The sequence below is a fragment of the Corvus cornix genome, chromosome 2, assembly GCF_000738735.6.
Source record: "Corvus cornix cornix isolate S_Up_H32 chromosome 2, ASM73873v5, whole genome shotgun sequence".
Lineage (NCBI taxonomy): Eukaryota > Metazoa > Chordata > Aves > Passeriformes > Corvidae > Corvus > Corvus cornix.
Window position 1 is genome coordinate 138,569,397 of NC_046333.1, and position 21,926 is coordinate 138,591,322.

Sequence of the window (21,926 nt, forward strand, 5' to 3'; positions counted from 1 at the left end):
ACAAAGAATCTCAGTTTTAACAAATCACTTTGAAAGAGAGAATACAATGAAGAAAGACCACTAAGAATATTGGACCTGAATCTTAATTACCACTTAATGTAATATCCCACTAATAGTATAAATTTATGTGACAGTTAATATATTGAGAAAGACTGGAAAAACAAGAGCAATTAAAACCCTCATAACCAGCTTGAAATTTTTTTAAACATACTTCAACATTCACTAACTAGAAATGACTATCACATTTTTTTATATCTAAGAAGCATTATTAAAATTCTTTAAGAGAAAGTTAACTGTCAGAGATTATTAGAAAACCAGTGTTCTGTGAAAGATAATGTTTCTTTACTCACATTTCAAAACAGTGACAATATTTAGCTGACACCACATGAAGTGCAGCTTTTAAGCATGCTGTTCCTAATCAGTGGTAGAGAGAACTTGTATTTCAGAATAAAAATAGCCAAATCAATGGGCAGATAATCTGCCCAGGTGTCACCTGCTCCCCTAAAAATTTTCCTTTCCATGACTTCAAACATAGAATATTTGTGGCTTATTTTGAATGTCAAACCACGATTATATGATCATACATTGTAATTCCTTCTTAGAAATGAACTATTTGTGTGGTTTATAGTTCTAAGCAATTAGTGATGGATTTACATATGTTTCACTACTCATATCAGTGATGTCTGTTTTGCTATGGACCTGAAACCCCATGAAGTCAACGATGGGCCCAATGAACTTTGCAATGCTAAGTATAGTGACATTTGGTTCAGTACCTGACAGTGAAAGGAAATACATGAAATTCAGAAACAGTGTGGTATGTATGGCAGTCTTTGTTAGACACTTTGTTTTAAAGACTTGCCATGGGATCTTTTATTTCATTATACTTTTCCTCACTTTAAAGTTCTTACCACATGTAGAATATATGAGGCAAATAACAGTTTCATTAAGTAACTATTTCATTTTGCTTTGTACATACTTTAGGTTCTTGCTAATCTGTCATGTACAGATAGGAAGCAATGGACAGAATTCTGCTTCAAAGAGCATTTTAACTTTTTCTCAGTCCTAACACAGTAAGGTTCTGACACTTCCCTTTAGAAATACTAATACCCTCTGAGATATTTTTCAGGTAGTGAAGACCAGAATGTAAAACTTAAGGAATGTCATAATTACATATTTCCCTATGTTTCAAAAACTGCAATGAAAATGTCCTTTTAGGAATAACATTAATATTTTCTCCACGAGAGGTATAATGTTAACATTATGTACTGCATGAAAACCAGATCATTGCCTAAAGAAGTTTGGTCAAGGGAAAGAATAAATAAGGTAGAGTTGAAACCTATTAATTCTCCTGTAATCTTCCTTAGAAAGTCTTTTCCCAACTGAAGAAGAAAAAAACTCAAATAGATCTCATTCTGCTTTAACTTTACTGGGTTGAATGATTTTGCATTGAGATCTACAGATGGCTCCCTGAAGCTGTGATTCCCTATTACATCTCAGCATGTCTGCAGTTCAGACATTGTCAGTAGTGAGGCACTTGTAACAGTACATAGATTAACTTGCTTTCATAATGTTCCTCTTAGAAGAATAATCTCCCATTCCCTTATCCTTTAAAGTACATGTCCCTCAAAGTACAAAATGTCATACAACACAAAAACAATACAATTACTGGCATGAGCCAAAGAGATCCATGAAGAGTGTAGGGTAAGGAAGCCTTTTCTTCTTTTCTGTGAGAGGGGAAAGCATAGGCGCTGCTGCCTAAGGCATTATGAGCCTGAGAAATTTTCTGTAAGTTTTAGGAAAAGTGACAATGATAGGAATATTCAAGCCATCCAAGAATTTCCTATGCAGTGAGAAAGGGAAGAGTTGATTTTTTTTTTTTTTTTTAATCTTGTATCACTTTTGTCTTAACTTTTCTGACTAGCTTGGTATAAGTTGGTAAAACTAATTGTGAAGTATTGCTGATGTTCTTACCATTGGGTAATTTAGTGCTTATATCCAGGGAGAGAATAAACGTGCAAAGGCAAATCTGTTATGCGACAAAACGCTAATAGGAGAATGCATACAGAATGGGCAAACTTCATACAAGCAGAAGAAAACATCCTAGGAAAATGCGACCTTTAAAGAAGATAATTTGAAAATAATGTGATGTTTGTATGCAAATAAGATGTTGATGATCTTCTTTTCCTTACAGTATATTCAACTAATTTGCCATGAGGCAATGTAAAAAGCGGTAACAGTGAGCTAGTAGAGTAGGGAACCTTTGAATGTTCAAAGGAGACATTCAATCATTTAAGGCTCACAATATAATGTGGTGTGAAATTATTATAATATGGTAGGAAATGGCCTACTTAGCAGAGAGGATGCTCCACTCTGCATGGCTGCTTTGTGCTCTGTGGAGGAACATCCATTGCTCCCTGCAGGTCCGCTTGCTCTGTACAGGTGAGCAGGAAGGCTGGCAGATAAACCTCCCAGCCGAAAACAATAGAAAGATACCTAAAAGAATTGTGTGGCTTGCTATTGAAGTAACGCTACATGGAAGTAGCAACATTTAACCCAAAGGACCACAAATTGTACAATGAACTGAAATTGAGACTGCCCTTTATCTGTCTCTATAGAGCAGCATCTCTGGAGTCAGGCCAGCACATGTTGCCCTAAAGGCCTAGAGAAGGATCATTTGGCTCTTTTTCCCTTCTTTCTCAATCCCAGCAGGGAAGGTCATCCATTGCTTGTAAAATCTTGTAATTATGATGAGACAAAAAGAACTCATAAACCACTTCTCAGATAAGAGCAGAACAACCAACCAACCAAAAACCTGCCACAAGATTTATAATGAAAACTGTAAGGAAACTTGATTTTGGTGAGGTTGCCTAAGCAGTTTTGATAAACAGGTGTTGAATTGTCTTGGGGAGGAGAAGTAATATTTCAAAGGCAAAACTATGATTCCTAATTTAGTTGCAGTTAACTAGCAACATACAGTGCCTTCTTCTTAAAGTGCAGAAACAACCAACAATTACTTTTGCTTATAGGTTTTACAAATATAAAAGTTATTTTCTCAAATTTTTATTTTAGTCTTTGAAATCTATAGAATGAGAGGCACTTGAATAATCTTCCTTTCTTTCTTCCATTTTCTGAAATTCAATTTTCTTTTTTTTTGGAACTGACAGAAATAAATTTTAAAAAACTTAAAAAAAAGTATGCCACTATAGGGGACTGAGTTCAAAACCACAAGCGAGTACAAGAGGCAACAGACATGCTCATATGTCTATTTTGTAGTTGTGTAACAGCAATTTGAGGACCTGATGCCTCTTAGCCGAAATGCACTAATGGACTGTAGGAAGTAAATTATTTCAGCACTTGTTAACAGGGTAAGTTTTTTATACTGTGGCATACCCTGAATTATAAGAATGGACATGGAGAAATTTTCAGAAGCTGATATAGATAGTTAACAAGTTCAGAAGGGTGGGACACTGAGCAGATGCATGGGTCTAAATACCCATGGTGATACAGTTGTTTGGGTGTGGTTTTAATTTTTAATATATTTCAGAATTTTATATAAGATTATTCACTCCAGTAGTCAGCAGGAAAATGTTTGATTTCAGATGCAGAAACATATGTTAGTGAGCTCAAAATCAGAAATAACCCATATATAAATGCAAAATGAAATGTAATACAATTATGAAAGTGGGGTAATCATCAGGAAAAAGAACATTGCTTTCATATATGAATGAACCCTTATTCTGGAAATTTTGAAAATTTGCACAGTTTCATTCTCAGACTGTACAGTAACAGATTAACAGCTCCAATACTGAAACATTAGTAAAATGTACAATTAAATCTCATGAAGCGGGTAAAAATCAAGCATTATCTGAAAGTTTATCTGAAAAGAGGTATATTTTTTTTCTCCTAGTGAAAAATCTAATTCTCAGAAACTAATTCCCAGTTTCCCACTTAACAGCATGCATTAGTGAAACACAGTGATAAAAAGAAGAAATAATTAGAAGCTTGGAAATAAATCCTTCAATCAAGTTTGATCTCAAACAGTAAATTTTTTGTGCTGTCTACACCAGATTTGGACCCATGAAACTTCTCAGAGCAGTTATAAAACAAACCATTTATTGCTGTTTCTTAATGTGCAGATATGAGATGATATTACTTGCTCTTTTTCACTTTGCTATTTATGCAACTGAAAAAAATCATGCAGTAATACCCCTTGAAATGGCATATAAATAGGCTTTTATGAATAATTATTCATGATTTCCATCTGTTTAAAGTAATTAAAGCAGATGAAATTTGACCCACTAACTTCAAGATTTTATTTTTGTTTTTTCTCTAGCAAAGGATAGTAGCAATTCCCTTGAAGCCAATTTCTTGCACAACTATAAAGAACTGAACACTTCAAAGTGCATTTCAAACTGCAATATATATACTGAATTTTTTGGCAACATAGTGGTAAATTGCACACCAAAGTACCTGAAGTTTCACTAACCAACAGATAATGAAGCTATTTAACAGAGAAATTAACTCATTCAGTTTTTCTCCTGATTGTTATCTTAAGAATGCTTCTACTTGGTTTGGAACTGTACAACTGTATTACACTCATATTTACCAATATCGTATTCACACAAGAAACTATGCTAATGAAAATTCTGTATTGAGGAGGCTCCAAAACAGCAGTTAATGCAATTTTTGGCAACAGTAAGTCCTAGTGATAATCAGGCCAAAAAGTTATCTGTGTTTCTGTAACATCAGAGAAATGGAGATATCCTCAATCTTCAAGATCACAATCAACTCAACCATCTGCACTGTAATAACAGAGTTTTCTTAGAACCAGATTTAAATTGTTTTTCAAAGAGCTATAAACAACCTCTGCTTCCATTCAATCCAGACATGCATCAATCCTCTGAATACCTCATTTGCATGTAACATTATGTAAAATGATCTTGTTATTATGCTTTTTAAAACAGATTGGACTGAGCTTAGACATAGTTTGAGCAGACATGAGTGGGTATGGTGTTTTTCTTCTTGAACTAAAATAATGCCAAACAGTACCTGGAGTCATAGAATTATTATGTGGTTGCATTAACTATGTTGTATTGCTCTCTGTAAAGCCCCCCCAAAAAATTTTGCCATGAACCTGTACAGAGTTTTCAAAATACAGGGTGGAACAACCATGAGCAAAAATGTTGACACTGCCATCTTTTCTTCATGGAGAGCAAAAACCTTTGGGCCTGATAGAGGGCATTCTGTGGGAGGTAAATGAGGTTGGAAGAAATGGTACAGGAGAGGGTTTTTTCTAGTTTAACACATCTGTGCCAACAGGCCCCGAGAAAAGATGGAAATAGTGAATGTGAGAACATCTTTTGAGTCAAGACATTTCTGTGGCATCTATTTGCCTCCTATCTCTTTCTTATTTTACTGAATGCTGCTACTTACCATGGGGCAGAGAGGGAGAAGCAAACACCACTTTTGATGGACCAATGAGTTGAAGCTTAACAAATTATCCTTAAATTAGTCCAATAATTACAAATGTTCAAAAACATGTCAAGCAATTGTGATTAATATTGAATTCCCTTCCCTTCTTTTCTCACATTGAAACAAACAACTGAACTATTATGTACTTAGCAAAATGTTGCATTCAACTAAATCTGAAACGTTTCCTTTTCATCCATTTATTTCAAATCTGGGACTTGACTTCATGACTGGTCCAACTGATCCATTTTTTCCCTTTGATTTTTTTCATATCTGAGAAAGTTCAAAGCTTTGCACAGCTTTGTACTTTTCTATATTCTCCTGTGTACTACACTTGTGTGTATTAATCCTTCATCTTGAATACGAAATCTTTATTTCAACCTTCAATAACTTGTAACTTTTCCAAAACTTTCTATGTAGATTTCTCCAGGCTCATGTTCCTCATCTTGGAACAGCATATTGTATTGTTTATCTAAAATATTTCCACGAACTCTTAACTAAATTGCAGCAATCTTGTTAAGGAGGTAGTTTCCTTATCGTTTTGTATGGTGCTAAGGAGCATTTCCTACACCAATCCCACTGTGTAATTTCTCACTGAGCACTGAGTAGTCAACACACCTTCTAAAACAGTTACTTCCCCCTAGCATTTAGAAATATTTAGAAACAGCTGCCTTTTAGATTAAATAGATCTATTATTTAATAATTCTCAGAAATGCCCCTCAGAAGATTAGAAAAGGAAGTGTAGAAGGTTATTTAACACACTCTGCTTAGAGAATTTAGATAGCTGACTGTAATTATCCAAATTGGAATTCAGCCAGGAGATGAAGGCTAATAACAATCTTCTGTGAAAAATACCATGCAATCTTTCAGGACCAGACATGCCAGCTACATCTCATCTGAAACGCGGCAACTGCAAGAGCTCAGTGTCTCTACCATTTTGCTTGGAATAGTAGCTTAGTTCAAATTCCAGAAAGTGTTTCCAACAGAAACAGCACCATTTCCTACAATTCCAGTAATGTATTTTTAAGTCAGCTATTAAAGTACCAAACAGTCTCATTGTACCTCAAAAGCACTATGAAAAGTGCTCTGATTTAGAAAATATTTATGGTTCTTCTGTGTAGCATACAAGGCAGCATATACAGGCAGCTTTTCTCCAGTGGTTTTTGGTCTTTGGTTAAAGCTGTCATACAGGAGAAGGAAATTCTGGGTATAGATCCGTTAATCAGAAAAAGTAATCTTTTTAAGTTCAGTCACTGTTAACATGCAAAAATCTTTTGACAAGGCTCACTGCCAAAAGCTATTAAAAATAATTTACCACAGGACAGATGGAAAGACCATTTTATGAACTTAAAGATGTTAAAATATAAGACACAGAATAGGGCTCAATGATCACTTGCTTAGATGATGAATCAAAAGTGGACTTCCCACTTTTGGATCAGTGATAGGATCAGTTTTCCTCACATTTTTATCCTCAACAGAGTAAGGAGTATGCAGGGAAATCTGTAAGACTGGCACTGTTAAGATCTTCTGGGTAATCAAATGATGCACCAGTGTCAAGATACTCCAGAATGTCCTTACGTAATGAATGGGTGTGCAAACGCATAAGTAGGCAAGTTTTAGAGATTAATATGCATATAGGAAAATATAACTAAATGATATCTGCATGATGCTGAACTTGGAACTCAGAGTTTTGACCTCAGACATGTCACTGGAATTTCTTTGAAATTATTGACTTCATGTTCCATGGCACTTCCACAATCAGGAAGAGTAAGACAGTGAGAGTGAAACAACCACTCCAGAAAACACTGATGTACCCCTGTCTTGAGCACTGCCTGGAGTTCTAATCTCCTTATGTCAAGAAAGACAGAATGATAGTAAAGATACAGAGATGGGCAAATAGCTGATCTTGGAACTGAAGTAGTTGCTTCATCAGCAAAAATTAAAATTCCAGGTCTCTTTTTGGAGAAGGTGGCAGTCTGGAAAGAAGGTATCAGAGGGGTATATTTCTCCCTTTCACTCAGGATATTTTCTTTGAGTTTTGTCTGTCATTGCTGTGGGAACCTTAGAGAGATAGATTTCATTCTCCCAGCAAACCACAAAGGCAAAAGTGCTAGAGGATATTCTGTTTTCTTGAAAGGCTACTGTCATATGTGAAAGTTGCTCTACAGGCACAGTTGTGTGCCCTGGCTGGTGCACAGATTGTGCTTGGAGCCAGAGCAAGGCTGGTATGTCTAAGTCATCCAACCTAAGCAATCTCTGCAGAGCAAATACTGTCTAGCTTTTCAGGTGGTTATAGCCTGGACAAACTGGGGAATATTTTCATGGGGGGAATAAAAAAAACATTGAAAAAAACCTCTTCAAGAGAATCTTAAGGACTCTGTTCTAAAGTTGGCAGATAACGGAGTTTCTACATTACAGAATTTGTAAGTTAGAGTCCAGACAATGACCTTTCTCTCATATTATCCTCTAGTTCCTCCTCCATTCAGTGCAGAAGAATTTAACACAGCAACACAGTATTAGGGCAGCAAAACGATAATTTCTGTAGTTTTTTTGGTTGTGGTTTTTTTGCCATGTCAAGTCAATAAGAAATTTCTTCTATGATAATATCTCATTATCATATTAAAAATGGTTGATTGTATGTGTTTAGTCATAATTTACTAGAAAGGTGACTCAAAGAGACTGAAAAATGGAGGTTAAGTTAAACTTGTAAGCATCACTGGCTGCCTCTATATTTGCACAGATAATGCTACATTTTTCTTCAAATAATTTTTTTGTCACTGCTGCATGGATGGATGCTAAGTGGATGTCTAGAAGAACATATAGCATTGCTACAGTTCAGCATTTCCAACACAAATTTCCTTTTTTCCATCTTTCAAGAATTTATTGCATTGTGACAGATTAGACAGATAAAGAAGCTTTCAGCAGAATCACAATACAGGTAATTAAGGGTCTGTCAGCATTTCCATTATGAACTCCATTTAGTATTAAGGGCTTAGCATTTTTCCATCATTTCAGAAAATGTCAAGCTGAAAGCTGGCATGCAGATTAGCAGCCTGGATGCAAATTTGTTTACACAAAATATTTAAATCTGCTCAGCTGTTTTAGATTTAGAGATCAGCCAGAAACTTTAAACTCTCAGGGCTTGTCATGTGTTTCTGCCAAATTCTAGACCAAATCAGTTAAAAAAAAGTGATTGGTTAATAAACTGTTGACTCATTGTCTTCTAAAATTTTGATATTATTTACTTTAAGCTTTAAAAAGGATTTTAGATTTTTGGTCATCTTGCAACTGTAGTCTTCCTCCTGCCATCTTTATTAATGAATGATGAATTAAAATAGGATTTGAAAACTATAATAAAACCTGATATTAATCTTACAGTCTGAAACATTTGTTTTGTCGACTCATTTAACTACCCTCATAAGACAGTGAACAGAAATGGACCAGAGCCTGTAAGGTTTTTGAGAGTGTCAGTAACTTAGCCACTTAGCTCTACTACCATTTTAGGGTACTGGCAAAAAGAATCTGGTGGAGTTCACCTGTTATAGCTTTTCAGTTTCATCAGTTCAGTCCCATGCATGGTATAAACATTTTTGTAGAGCTGTCACATCCTAAATAACTCCTCTGTATTGAAATGATATTTTGCTTTTTAGTATCAATCTGCTCTGTTCTGCTAAAAGTTGATAACAAAGCTTCTCTTCAGTTCAGTGGGGACAAGCTCTGAAATAATCTACTGGTAAATATTTCAGTAAGGTTATAATTGCATGGATGATCACTCTTTTTCAAAAGCACACTTCTCACTTGCGAAGTCAGAGGCTTTGAATGGGAAAACTTAGAGCCACCAAGCAGTGTGAAATAGAAACACTGTTAGGAACATTAATTGAGCCATCAAGAGAAATTAAATAGAAAAATAATATTGTCAGGTAGGAAAAAAAAAAGACACTAAGATTGCAAAATAGGGAAATTCAAGTAAATAATGGGTATATTTATAATACTGATAAGAGATGGGAAAAGAGGAAAAATCAATGATGCAACTTCTAAAAAGTGCACAATCATCCAAGTGTGCCAGACAAAGAATATGAATGTTGCCCAGAGCAACCTGTGAATTAAAGGCACAAAAAAAGTATGGCACAAAAGAGATAGTGCAAATAAATTTTATGCACATGAAGCATGGAGGAAGCAGACGAGGACAAGAAGTTGATCGAATAAATATATCCATATCAGTTTGGCCAGAGGATGTTTACCTACAGGACACTGTCTGCTGGCTTAATAATGCAAAATATTAAAACTTGTAAGAATGAAGAAAACATTCTTCAGAAAGCACCTCAACATTAGAGTGCAGTTATGTTTTCAGAAGTGATGATTCAATGCTCACTGTATTGGATACAATATTCTAAAATAAACTATCCATTTTCAGTACAGTTACCTCAGATTTATCATAAATTCTAGGAGGTAATTCATGTTTTCTAAATAATTACGGTGGTTCTGATGAGCAGATTCTCTCCTTAGTTGGTATCTGTGGCACACTCTGACTCTCAGATTAGACATTTGTGTTAACTCAGCTGTCAATGGATTTCAAAGAGGTGACAAACACAGGAGGCCCCAAAGGGAGCAATTTGGAACAGTACCTTTCACAAGTCAGATACACAGCAAACTCTCCTGCCTTCATTGGAATACACAGAGTCAATGGGAAAGAGCACGTAACAGTATACCTACAAACCTAGCCCTGTTTTATCGTATGTGATTTTTTTCATTTTCTATTTAATTATTTTATTAATCTACAATATTATGTAGAATCCAGAGTCCCAACAAGTCATTTGTGGTCATCCCAGAACAATGATATTAGTAAAGGATACAGGAGTAATATTAGATCTTTAATATTTCTCTTACCATGGCACATGAACAATTTAACTGTATACATTAGAGCTTGAAAAATCAAGAAGATGTATCTTGGATTTCCAAAATACATAAAGTATTCAAATTTTAACTATCTGATTCTATACTGTTTATTTGAACACAAATAAGTGTAAGAATAAGTTGCTATTATGTTTTGAACTTTTTTCAAAAATGTGTTTTGAAGTTTTCTTGTTTGGGGTGAATGGGTGTTATTTTGGTTACCAAAAAATAATCAGGTAGACAGGCACAATATACTGAAGAATGAAAAGAAATATAACTGAAAAACCACTCTCCCAATCTTGCTTTCTTGCAGATGATATAAAATCCAAAGAACTTCCTGAAAAAGTTAGTAAGTCTAATCTATGACTGTAAAGCTGGGAGGATATTTCATTTCCTAGCATATTACCCTTACATGATTATTACTTTGGGCCAAAAAAGGACTTTACAAATGACATGGAAACTGAAGAGAACTTTCTATATTTTACTGCAGGCTTTATGTTTTTGGGACTTCTCCAGTGGTACTTGTGGAGTGGGAAGAGAATTTGGGAAGGGAGCCCAGAAATACAGAGGAGGCTGAATAAATTCGGAAAAATTACAGGAGCTAGTTGATGAGTTAGATTTGAGTGTAGTAAAAATATATAGATAGAGCTTAGGAGATTGGTGGGGGTTTTTATGGGTATCTTAATTTAAAAGCAGCTGAAAATAGTGTAGAAACTCATACAAATTTCAATGGCCTGCAATTGTAGTACTAGAAAGATTTAGGAATTTTGAAGCATATCCTTAGGAAAGTTATGGAGGTAGGTATGCAAGAGTCAGCAATGACATTGAATGTGTTCTATATTAAACATTGATTCTGTTTCTATAGCAGATAAATTTTCGCTTTTGAATCATAAATTTTTCAGTATGTTTTCAAAAAGACTGTCTTATAGGGTTGATTGGCGCAGCTTTCCACTGCTGACAATGCAAATGCCAATATACTTCAATATATTATACCGATACAAATTCTCTAATCAGATGAGAACTTTTGTGAGCACTATATTGATGCAAAGATTGCTCTTTTATTATGAATTACTAAGAATACTTATTTCTTCTCTTGTGGTCATTAAAACTGCCATGTCATGCATGGCAGTTCTGGGTTAACAGTTGGACTTGATGGTCTTTGAGGTCTTTGCCAACCCAACCAGTTCTGCCATTCTATGCAACAAGCATTACTCAAGTCAGTAGGAGTGGTATAACTGAAGTGTCAGCACAGACATATTCAAGGGAAATCACAGAAGATGAGCATAGTCATGAACCAGGCGTAGTTCTTCTTGACAGAGGACACAGTTACAGTTGCCTGCTACCAGATGTCCTGGTGCGTCTTTGTTCCAGCATGGATCTTGACATGCAAGAAAAAGCATCTATTACCACAAAGCCAATGGACATGATTATGTGAGGAGGCCAAAGACCTATTCTTTTCTTCCCCCATTCTTTGTTTAACCAGGTAGGCTTTCCAAAAGTCAGGATTTGGACCTTTGTTTTCCACTATATTTTAGTTCTTGTGATTTTGACTCAGAATATTAGATGTCTTTAAACTAAGGCATCTTAGTTTAAAGATAGTTGGCAAAAACAAAGAAGGTGTTAGAAAATAAATGCAATAAAACTAACATGGAAACTTCCCACTTTTTGTGCTTTGGTTTTACTAGCTAAGTCAGCATTTTCAAATGTAGCTACATACGGGAATATATGATAATCTGATACAAGTAAAACCAACTTGCATTTATGATTAAATTTGAATCATTCTAAACTGCAATCTATTTTCTTAAGTCCTCCTAGTTCCTCTGCAGCCATTAGTAGCATTGTGCAAATTCCAAAATATTTTACTGGAAAACAAAAAATTAATATGAAATTTTGAAACCAGGCTAAAAAAGTTGCTGTAATTCAGCATATGTCCTGACAAAAACAGGACTATTCTGGGGTTTAAGGACTACACCTGACATTGTATTAGCATACTGTCATTACACTGAATCCAGTGGACTCATCCTGAGAACTGCTGATGTGACCATCAATGAAATGAAAGAGCATTTTCTGACCATATCCAAATATATAATTTATTTTCCCTTAATCATAAACAATTTACTTTTGTAATCTTTAGGTTTATAATGCAATAAAGCATTATAAACGCAGTCTGTTGAATTTCTTCATACAAAACCAAATATGTGGATATAATTTCTACACATGCATATTATATATTATCAGTCATTTCTGCCTATAGCCGCCGGACTCTTTCAGTTCTATTACAAAGACAGTCTGTGTTATTTACAGGCCTTGTAGGGCGAGAATTCATCACCCCAGGAATGCTTCTGTGGTTAAGTTACTTACAGTTATTTTCTCTATTTCTATGATACAATGCAAATATGACACATGACACTATGATGCATTTTTTAGAATCCAAGGGAAAATGGGCAGTCCATCTCTCTATCAATGCTGGCTGCATCCCATCTTGTTGTTCGACAACACAGCTCTATGAGATGACCAGCCCTGCTGGAATCCCTTGTTTGCCATTTTCCAGTACCCCAGGGCTCACTCGTTATGAGTAACACTGTTCCTATATCTATAAACTTATCCAACTAAGATTTCAGACCCTGGGAAGGACATGATGAATTCCCACCATTTCCTTCTTTGACATTTACAGCAGTACTCAGCATCTGTAATGCTGAAATTATGAAGCCGTAGTAAATCTTACACGTTCTGTGAGAACAAAGCAATGCAACAATGAATGTCAATCTGCCCAGGAAAGGTAAACAACTGAATGTAAACAAGTACAAAAGTAAATGGTGTGTCAGTGTGTATATGTGTATTTTAAATAATCTTCCTTATAATCCAATATCCTTCACCATTCTACTTCCCAGAAGAAAAGCTGGATACTGGGAAGGAGATCTTCAACATTTTCTAATACAACTAGGTTTTTTTTTTTTATAAAAAGGAGGGTGAAAAGTGGTACATTACGTATCACACCCTGTTCTATTTAGGTCCAAGATAATTGCCAAAGATTGCCCCTCGAATTTTAGATAAAGGCAAATATTGTCTCTTTTTTTTTTTTTTTTAGAGAAATTGTACCATTTCATTGACAAGGAAACATTCTTCTGTAAAGTTGTTTGAAAGGCACATGTCTAAAACTTGTAAGAGTTCTGCAATAAACCCTAGCATGGAAATTACATATACTATGTATTATGAGGTAAGGTTTATAGCCTTGCAATAATTACTTTTATCAGATGCCTCTCTGGTTTGTGATGTAAATATTGCTTCTTCAAATATCTCACAGAGTAAGAACTGTCTTAAAATTATCAGGATCTAAAGAAAAAACAAAACTTAGACCAAGTTGTCTGTTCTCTGACTGCTCTTTCCTGGAAATTGCTTTGTAGAAACTGGTAAGCTAATTTCCCACAAAGACTTTGTTCTATCCTTTCAACCTTAACCATTATGGTCAGAAATACAAGCTGAATAATATGCATCAGCAAGAAGTTGAAGCTGTCACAACCCCATGGAATTAGATTTGAAGCTTCCTATTAGTGGAAAAGGAAAAAAAAAAACAAACTAATTTTACAGCAGATCAAAAAGCCTTTGTTATCCCTACCACTCTGATTTATCAGATTCTGTAGAAATTAACATTTTATATATTTTTTTAATTTATTTTATAGATGCTTTCCTTTTACTTATACTCTCTCTGTCTCAGTATCATAATGATGGACTCACTCAGCCTTGCTTCAGAGATGCTAAGATGTTGCCCAGACTCCTACTAGAGCCACCTGAAATTATAAATATTCAATACCTCTGAAAATCAGACAGTGTCTAAGACACTAATTGGTTTAAAAAGGAGGGACACAAGGCTATCTTATTCTTCGTAACATTTTCTCTGAAAAGCTGTTACAATCAGGAAAATTGAGCCATCCCCACAGGATATTTCAAAACTTTTACAATTTATCTGATCAAGAATGTGCTTTTCTTTCTTGTTACTAGATACATGTGCATTCAGTGGTTTAAAATCTCAAGTTTTGTGGGTTGACTTTCATAGCACATCAACAACAATTTTATTACAAGTGTTCATAAAAACCAGTGCTTTCAGCCAGATGAAGAGCGTAAAGAATGGAGGATACATATGAATGCCATGGTATGGAACAGTGAAGGAAGGCAAGGCAAGGCAAGGGAAAAGGGCCAGCAGAATGAGAGAGAACAGACAAATGAGTGGAACAGAGGCCAGTCCATGCCTTTTCAAATGTGATGGTTCAACAGCAGCCTGTATCTTAGGAGACCCAAAACTGCTGGCTGCTGAAATCCAGGATGTGCTAGTCACTCCACTTGCTGTTTTCTCCAATCCTTCACTAGACCACTGCTAATTGTCACAGTGTGAGATAAAGGGCACTAAGCTAGATGGGCAATTGATCCTGCTAGACTTATTGCTCAAAAACACCCCCTCCATACAAACAAACAAGGAAACAACCGCAGGTAGATTACAAGTTTCTGCTATGTGTCTGCACAGAAGTCTTGGAAAATGAGGGATTCTAAAACACATCCACAAATTCTTTAGGTTTCATGGCCTGGTGCTTGCAAATTGAGATGTTGATAATGGAGTTGAAGCTACACCCTGTCCCTCCCCATCCTGTATGGCTGCCTGGAGTGCCTAGTCTCTCGTAGAGGAAAGGGCTGGTTGTGCTTAGGGAGTGAGGGGCTATTTCTGCGTGGCAGCCAATCAAACCAATCAACCGACCACCCTAGTGCTGCCTTAGACTTGTCAACCAGAGACGTGCAGGATTCACCGAGATAAAGTAAGCAAAGCCAAAGGATAGAAGACTGTGTCAGAAGGACTGCCCGGAGGCGCGGTCACCTCAGACGGCTGCGGGGCCGGTGCGATGCCGCCGCCCGGCGCGAATGGAGGCAGCCGGCGGGCAGTCGCCGCTCCGAGCCAGCTCCGCCTTGAGACGGCTGCCTCTCACAATTAAAAGCGGAAAGCGAAGGTGGGGTTCTCCTGAGCTCTTTGCGAGTCCCGAGTGGCACCGGCAGGGAAGGGAGAAACGGTCCCTGCTGGTGCTGCTGGGAGGGGTCGTGTGCTTCTTCACTGCTGCCCTGCAGGAGAGGAGGCGGAGGAACGGAGCGCTAAGCGGGGGCACACCGGTGCCTCCTTTTAGCCCTGAGAAAGGCGCGGGTGAGAGAGGGTAACTTTGCCTGAAACCCTGAAGAACTGCTTAGGCTGAAAAAACGGTGAGTCGCGGTGCCCAGCCCGCTGAGCACAGCGAGCCCTGTGTCACCTGCGGGGGCTTGTGGCAGAGGTACCTAGAGGAGGTGAGCGTGTGCGGAGGAGTTGGAAGAAGGACGACGCTGTCCCTGCTCCAGTCAGTGTGTCCCTGCCCCCCTGCATGAGTACATACACACAAACACACGAATTTACCCAACACACAAACACACACGCACACAGGCAGCACCGGCATCGACCATCTGGAAATGAGGAAACCTGAACCTGCTGTTACTCTCCCCACCATTGCCGCTTTGGGGACAGAGCCAGCACCTCGCTGCGCTCACCCGTGCCCCACTGAGGAAAGCCATCCGCCAGTAATCCCATACCCATCTTCGGCAACACCATAAATCAAGTGACTGGGAAGGAAGCGGTGGGGAGGGGCTGACAGAGCATTAAAGGAGCGGGATTGAGGTTGGAATGGGGGAGAAGGGAGATTGCAGAGGTGGTTAAAAGAAGCAGGGCATGCTTTGTCCCTGCTAAATACTCCCTCATGCCAGGTACACATCACTGGAAATGGGAATGCTTTTCACTTTCTCATCACTTCTTCTGTCAATGAGCCGTTTAAAATCTCAGTGCTTCATCTCCCTTTCATTTTGAAAGCTGCCCTTGTTCCCCTTGTCACAATTGCAAGAGGGGAACAGAGGAACAACAGCAGCGGCAAAGCTTCATTTTAGTCAGGCAGACAAAAGTCGACCTTGGTGCTCTCTCTCTTGGGAGCGACAGCCAAAGAGAAGAGATGGAGGAGTCTTGTGGAATCTGGTCATTTTGCTTGATTTCCTCTGATTTGCCTCCACTAACAGATCGCAATTTTTTTTGTTTGTTTGGGTTTTGGTTTGGTTTGGGGATTTTTTTTTGTTTGTTTTGGTTTGGTTTTTTTGTTTTTTTTTGGTTTTTTTTGTTTTTTTTTTGGTTTGGTTTTTGTTTTGTTGTTTTGGGGGGTTTTTTTGTGGAGGCAAAGCTCACTGATGCTGCCTAATTTTTTTCCCCTCTCTTATGCCTTCTTCTGCCCTTTCTGTAAGGGAGTTGGCCAGTGGAGTTTTCCACTCCCTACTCCTCCAAACTTGGTTTGTATCTCCTGTGCCTCAATGCTGCTTCTCATTCCTCCCATGGTGTGGGGTGGGGGAGAAGGGGAGGGAGCTTTCTTGAGCGTCTCGTTCATCTAAAGGGAAGAGCACAGGACTCATCACCCCCTGTAGCTGACCAGGAATCACTCTGCTTGGCCTTTTCTAAAGGCTGGATCGTGGATGGGTTTGCTTGTTTTAATGTCTTTCATGGTTTCTCACAGTTTTCAGTGGTGCCATTTCTTTGCTTTTTTACTCCATGCCTATTGAAGGAAGATTTTGTTGGAGATTGTTCCATGGCATAATGGGATGTTGTGTAAGCAACATTTTCATTGAAAAATGAACAATTCCTCTTTACTTAGTTCTTCCTATCACCCCTTCCTCAGCAGTTCTGACAATTTCCTTTCTTCCATCTTCTCCTGCTTTCTTCTCCTTTTTCTAACCCCTTTCAAGTATTGTTGAAGGTTCCAAAGAAGCATGAATTTATAGACAAATGCAAAGGATTTTTTTTGGCCTATATTAATGCATGCAAGGAATGTTTAATTATACAGATATGAACATGGTTTCTTAAGCATCCTGGGATAGTTTGGCACCTGTAATGTTGGGAGAGCTGTGGAACAAGACCGGGGAAATGATAACAGGACAATGACAAAAATAGGTAGAGCCTGAGAGGCAGATATCAAGCAAAGCTGTGGAAGTGGTCTGGATGTGGATGACAGAAATGACAGCAACAGTTTGGGTGTTATGATGTGGTGCTGGACTGTTCAGTAGAAGTGCTTAATCAAGGGAGGATATAGGCTAGAGCTTGCAGAGATGGGGTGTGGTAAAAAGGCCTTGCCAGGCAATGGTAGAGCAGATGTAGGATCTGGAGAGTCATCTTGGTCCCAGCATCTGGAATGTTTTACGTGGGCAGGTACTCATTCATCGTTTGCCTCTGCTTTCTGCGGGCAGGAGCTGTGTTGACACAATGGGAATGTAAATCGAAGTAAAATGCTTTCATTCACGGGAGTGGAGAGAGAACTAAATATAAATGCCCAGAATAGATGCAGTGCTGCAGTGAGTGTAAGCCAGCTCTGTGAAGCTTGGCTGCCTAAAGGAACCCGCATCCAGAATGTAAAATCTCACCTCCTGGGTCGGCAGCTTCTGGAAGAACCGCCCCAGTCCAAAGGAAGTCTATGGAACGTGCCAGGATCGGCACCGGGGAAGCTTAGGCCCTGACAATGGGAAGGAGGAGAAACGTCCAGTTTCGCAAAGCCCATTTTTTTCTCTGTTTCTTGGGCTGTTTCTGATGTTTCATCCCAGCTTTTGCCCTTAGTGCCCAGCGTTCTTTCCTTACCCCACCCCCGAGGGCAAGCGGCGGCTGTCAACAGGTGCCGGGGAAGCCGCTCCGCTGCGCGGCCGCGCCAGCGCGTCCCTCGGTCGGATGCTGCCGCCCCGCGACTCGCGCTCACAACGCAGCTGCCTCGGAGCCGCGCCGGAGCCCCCGCTCGCCCCCGCACCGCGCCCGCGGGGCCCCGCGCAGCGCAGGGCGCGCCTGGCCGGCATCCAGCCCGGGGCTGGCACCCCGCACCGTAAAAGCGCTAATGGCAGAAGGCTGAACCGTGGGAAAGAAATGCCCCAAAAGACCCGGGTCGGTGCCGATTGCAAACCGTCTCCAGACCGGGGCAGAGCGCCGGGAGCGGCTCCCTCCAATAGATGCAAACAGAGAGAAGCTGTATGTAATTAAAATGTGCATAAACGTCGCAGGCAACCCCTTTCCCCTTGGATACCCCGCGTCAGGATAACGCGGGATGAGGTAAAAGCCCTCCACACCCTCCCCGTGAAATGCGAATTGCCTTTTCTACGCGATGCAAATGTGGGGAAAAGCAGCTGCAAAGCTCTACAATAAACTGTTTCATCCAAGCCAGAGCCAGCTCAGGAAGGCACGCCTTTGAATGCCACCCCCACAAGACACCTCCTTCCCACCCGTGCAGGCAACCTCTGTAGGCGACAACCAAGTCTAAAAACTCGGAGAGGATCGATAATGTCTACTAAATATTCTGGGAGTGTATGAGTGTGGCGGGGAGGAGGGATGAGGATGAGGAGGGGGATAAAAGTGTGATTAATCGGATATTAATCACTGGCCACAAACAAGGGGAGATTATTTCGGGTAGGCAGCCGACTGTGGGGAGTTGCAGAATAGATCCTTTTACTGAAGGCACGCGTGATGGGATCGGCACTTCACTGTTTAGCGATGCCTGGGTAATTCTGCAGGTGCACATTATTCAAGCCACATATTTCTTCTTTTCTCTATGTGTAGCATTTCCCTTAACTGTCTGCAAGCACAGACTTGGTGGCGATATTTATGCTGCTAACTAGACATTTCCTTTTTGCTCTCCTTTCATGAACACAGAAGCAAGAAGAAAGAAAAATAGCCCCTGCCCCGAAAAAATTAAAAAAAAAAATAGAGACAAAAACCACCACCCAAATCCCCTCACATACATCAGAAAAAAGGGACCAAGGGAGGGAAGAGAAAAGGTGTCAGTCTTTGCACCCAGCGACAGACCATGCCTTCAAGGCTGAATTACCAACGCACCTTTCCGACAGCCTGGGAGCCCTGCATGCATACAGACAGCTGAGCGTGAAGCGCATTTCGGGCTGTGAGACGGCTACGCATACGCTGGGCTTCGCCGTAACTTTCTCCACGCAACGGGTTAAACTAATAAGTGCATCGATACAGGCATTCCCGCAAAAAGCCCACTGCTCGACCGATAAACCAGAACTGTAGGTAATCCCCCACACACCCCGCACTACCATCATCGTCACCTTAAAAAAGTGAAGCAGTGGGATTTGTTTGAACATACACTAGTTAGAGGCTATATCAACCAACTCACGTCTCCGTTTGAGGATACTGCAAGAATATTTATTGAGCCCCAGCTCACTCACTGCATTGAACGCCAGCCCTGGCAAGCAAATACATTTCCTATCTCCGAAGAGAGCTCTGAATCAACTCCTTCTTTCCTCCCCGCTTTAGCAGTCATTTATATATTTCCATTGCAAAGTACCCAGGGCAAAAATATAAAATAAGAGATGAATATATTTTGAAAACACCTTAGTATAAGGCGAGAGCTTGCAACGCCCTGACCGAAAGCAAATGGACCCCTAAAAATATACCACTCAAATACTACCCTACCTTTCACACACGAAACCATCAATAAAAAGACGAGGTTCCAAAACGTAAATCCACTTTTAATCTCCATTTTCTTCACCAGGATGAAGTCCAGCCGGCCACATTTAGTACATCCCCTTTCCCAAAAGTCTGCTAATTTCGATTCCTTTGCACGGATTTCCCCTCTGCAGATCCCTTTCATATTATTCTTGAGAGCTCCTAATTCCTGTTCCTCGGCCAGGCGCAGCGGAGTTGTTGCTGTTGATGGTGCGCGGTCACAGCTCGGAGTGAATGGTGTTTCTGGGATACCACAGCAACCTTGACGAGGACTCAACCATCTCTCCAACGGGGGCACAAAGTCTCAGCTACTCTCGATCGTGTCTTTTCCTCCCCCCACCCCCCCCGCTACCCCAACTCCCTGCACAGCCGAAACCCACCACAATCCTGGCTCCTCACAGCATCCACCGGGAGCCACGGGAGAGCACCTCAACGCTCAGACTCTCTCTCCAATAAACTCCAAACAGTATTTGCAATTGAGACTCTCCCCCCACCCCCTTATTCCCTCAGGAGGATCAGTTCTGCCTGGGAGAACGGCTCGGGAGATAACGGAGTGGCGGGGTCCCCCCGCCGCCCGGAGGAGCCTGGGGCGGCCGGCGCGGCGGGGCTCGCCCATCCCGCCGCTGCTCGCGGTAGCAGTCACAGCCTCGTTATTAACCACGCACGTGCGGTGCTCGGGGCTGCCATGGCCACACCGGCTCGCACACACCGGCTCGCCCGCGCCTTCGGGCACAGACCGCGCGGCAGCGTGTGCGGCCCCCAGGGATGCGCAGGCTGATCGCTCTGCACGGGGACATTAATTACAGCCGGGCGCCGCGGGGGAGCTGCGGGGACAGCCCTGCTCCCCGTGCGCGTAGCTGAGGGGGCTCCTTGCCGCGGCGGGCGGGGGCCGGGCCCGGCGGTGCCGCGGGCGGGCGGGCGGCGGCTCCCAGCGGGCCGGGCCGGGCCGGGCCGGGCCGGGCAGGAGCGGGGGCGGCGCGGCCGCGGCTCCGCCAGGAAGAGCGCTGGCGCCACCTACCGGCCGCGCCGCCGCGCCTCCGGGGCCGCGCCGCTGCGCGGGGGCGGGGGCGCTGCGCGGGGGGAGCCCGGCTGGGGGGGGCGGGGGAGCCCGGCTGGGGGGGGCGGGGGGAGCCCGGCTGCGGGACGGGGGGAGCCCGGCGCGGGGAGCCCGGCGGCGGGGGGCGGGGGGAGCCCGGCTGGGGGGGACGGGGGGAGCCCGGCGCGGGGAGCCCGGCTGGGGGGGACGGGGGGAGCCCAGCTGGGGGGACGGGGGGAGCCCGGCTGGGGGGACGGGGGGACCGGCACCGCCCCGGCTTGCGGGGCTCGGCACCCGCGCTTGGGGCTGCCCTCCTCTGCCCGCCCAACCACCGCGCAAGCTACGCGGGGCGGCGGTCTCCTCCGCTGCGGGAAGCCTGTGGAGGGGGCGGGCAGGCACCGCCTGCGGTGCGGAGGCGTGCGGAGGTGGGCACGTGGGTGGGTGCGGAGGTGTTACCCAGGTGTGCGGGGGCGGTAGGGGTGCATTTCTGTGCGTATGGGTGCGCGCGTGTGTCGGGCCCGCCGGTGCGTGCGTGGGAGGTTTCTTTTGGGGGCGGAGTGTGTTTTTGGGTACGCGTGTGTCCGTGAGTGTTTGCGCTTGCACGTGTGTGTGTGCTTCCATGTGCTGCCGTGTTGGATGTGAGTGCACATGTGCACACGTGTGGTGTGTGATTGTGCGTGTGTATGTGTGTGCAAGTGCTTGTGTGATTCGGTGTGGGTATGTCCGCACATGTGTTTTGTGGATATGCGCACACATCTCTGTGTGTGAGAGGGTGTGCCCAGAGTCTTCCCCGTGCATCTGTGTATACATGTATTTTGTACACGTGTGTTTTTGTGAATGTGTTCTTACATGTCAGCATGCGTGCATCTGATGTGCTTTTGCCTTGCATGTGTATGCACGTGGGTTTGTTCACACAACTGTTCATTCACACGGGTTTGTGTGCATAAGTTTTTGCATGGATGTACATATGATGCACGTGTGTGCACGTAA

At 41.6% G+C, this 21,926-nt stretch overlaps 1 protein-coding gene across 3 annotated transcripts in view; it reads right to left on the minus strand.

Annotated features, from left to right (window-relative positions):
* The window catches only part of CSMD3 (CUB and Sushi multiple domains 3), a 613,513-nt gene extending 592,766 nt beyond the window's left edge, over positions 1-20,747 (minus strand). For 2 of the 3 annotated variants that reach the window (XM_010404843.4, XM_010404841.4), the window contains exon 1: positions 19,868-20,747. In XM_010404843.4, the coding sequence (XP_010403145.2) occupies positions 19,868-20,045 (178 nt within the window). In that variant the 5' untranslated portion in view covers positions 20,046-20,747. The remainder of the gene's footprint in view (positions 1-19,867) is intronic. The other variant, XM_010404839.4, reaches the window with a different exon arrangement.
* Positions 20,748-21,926: the final 1,179 nt, after the last annotated feature.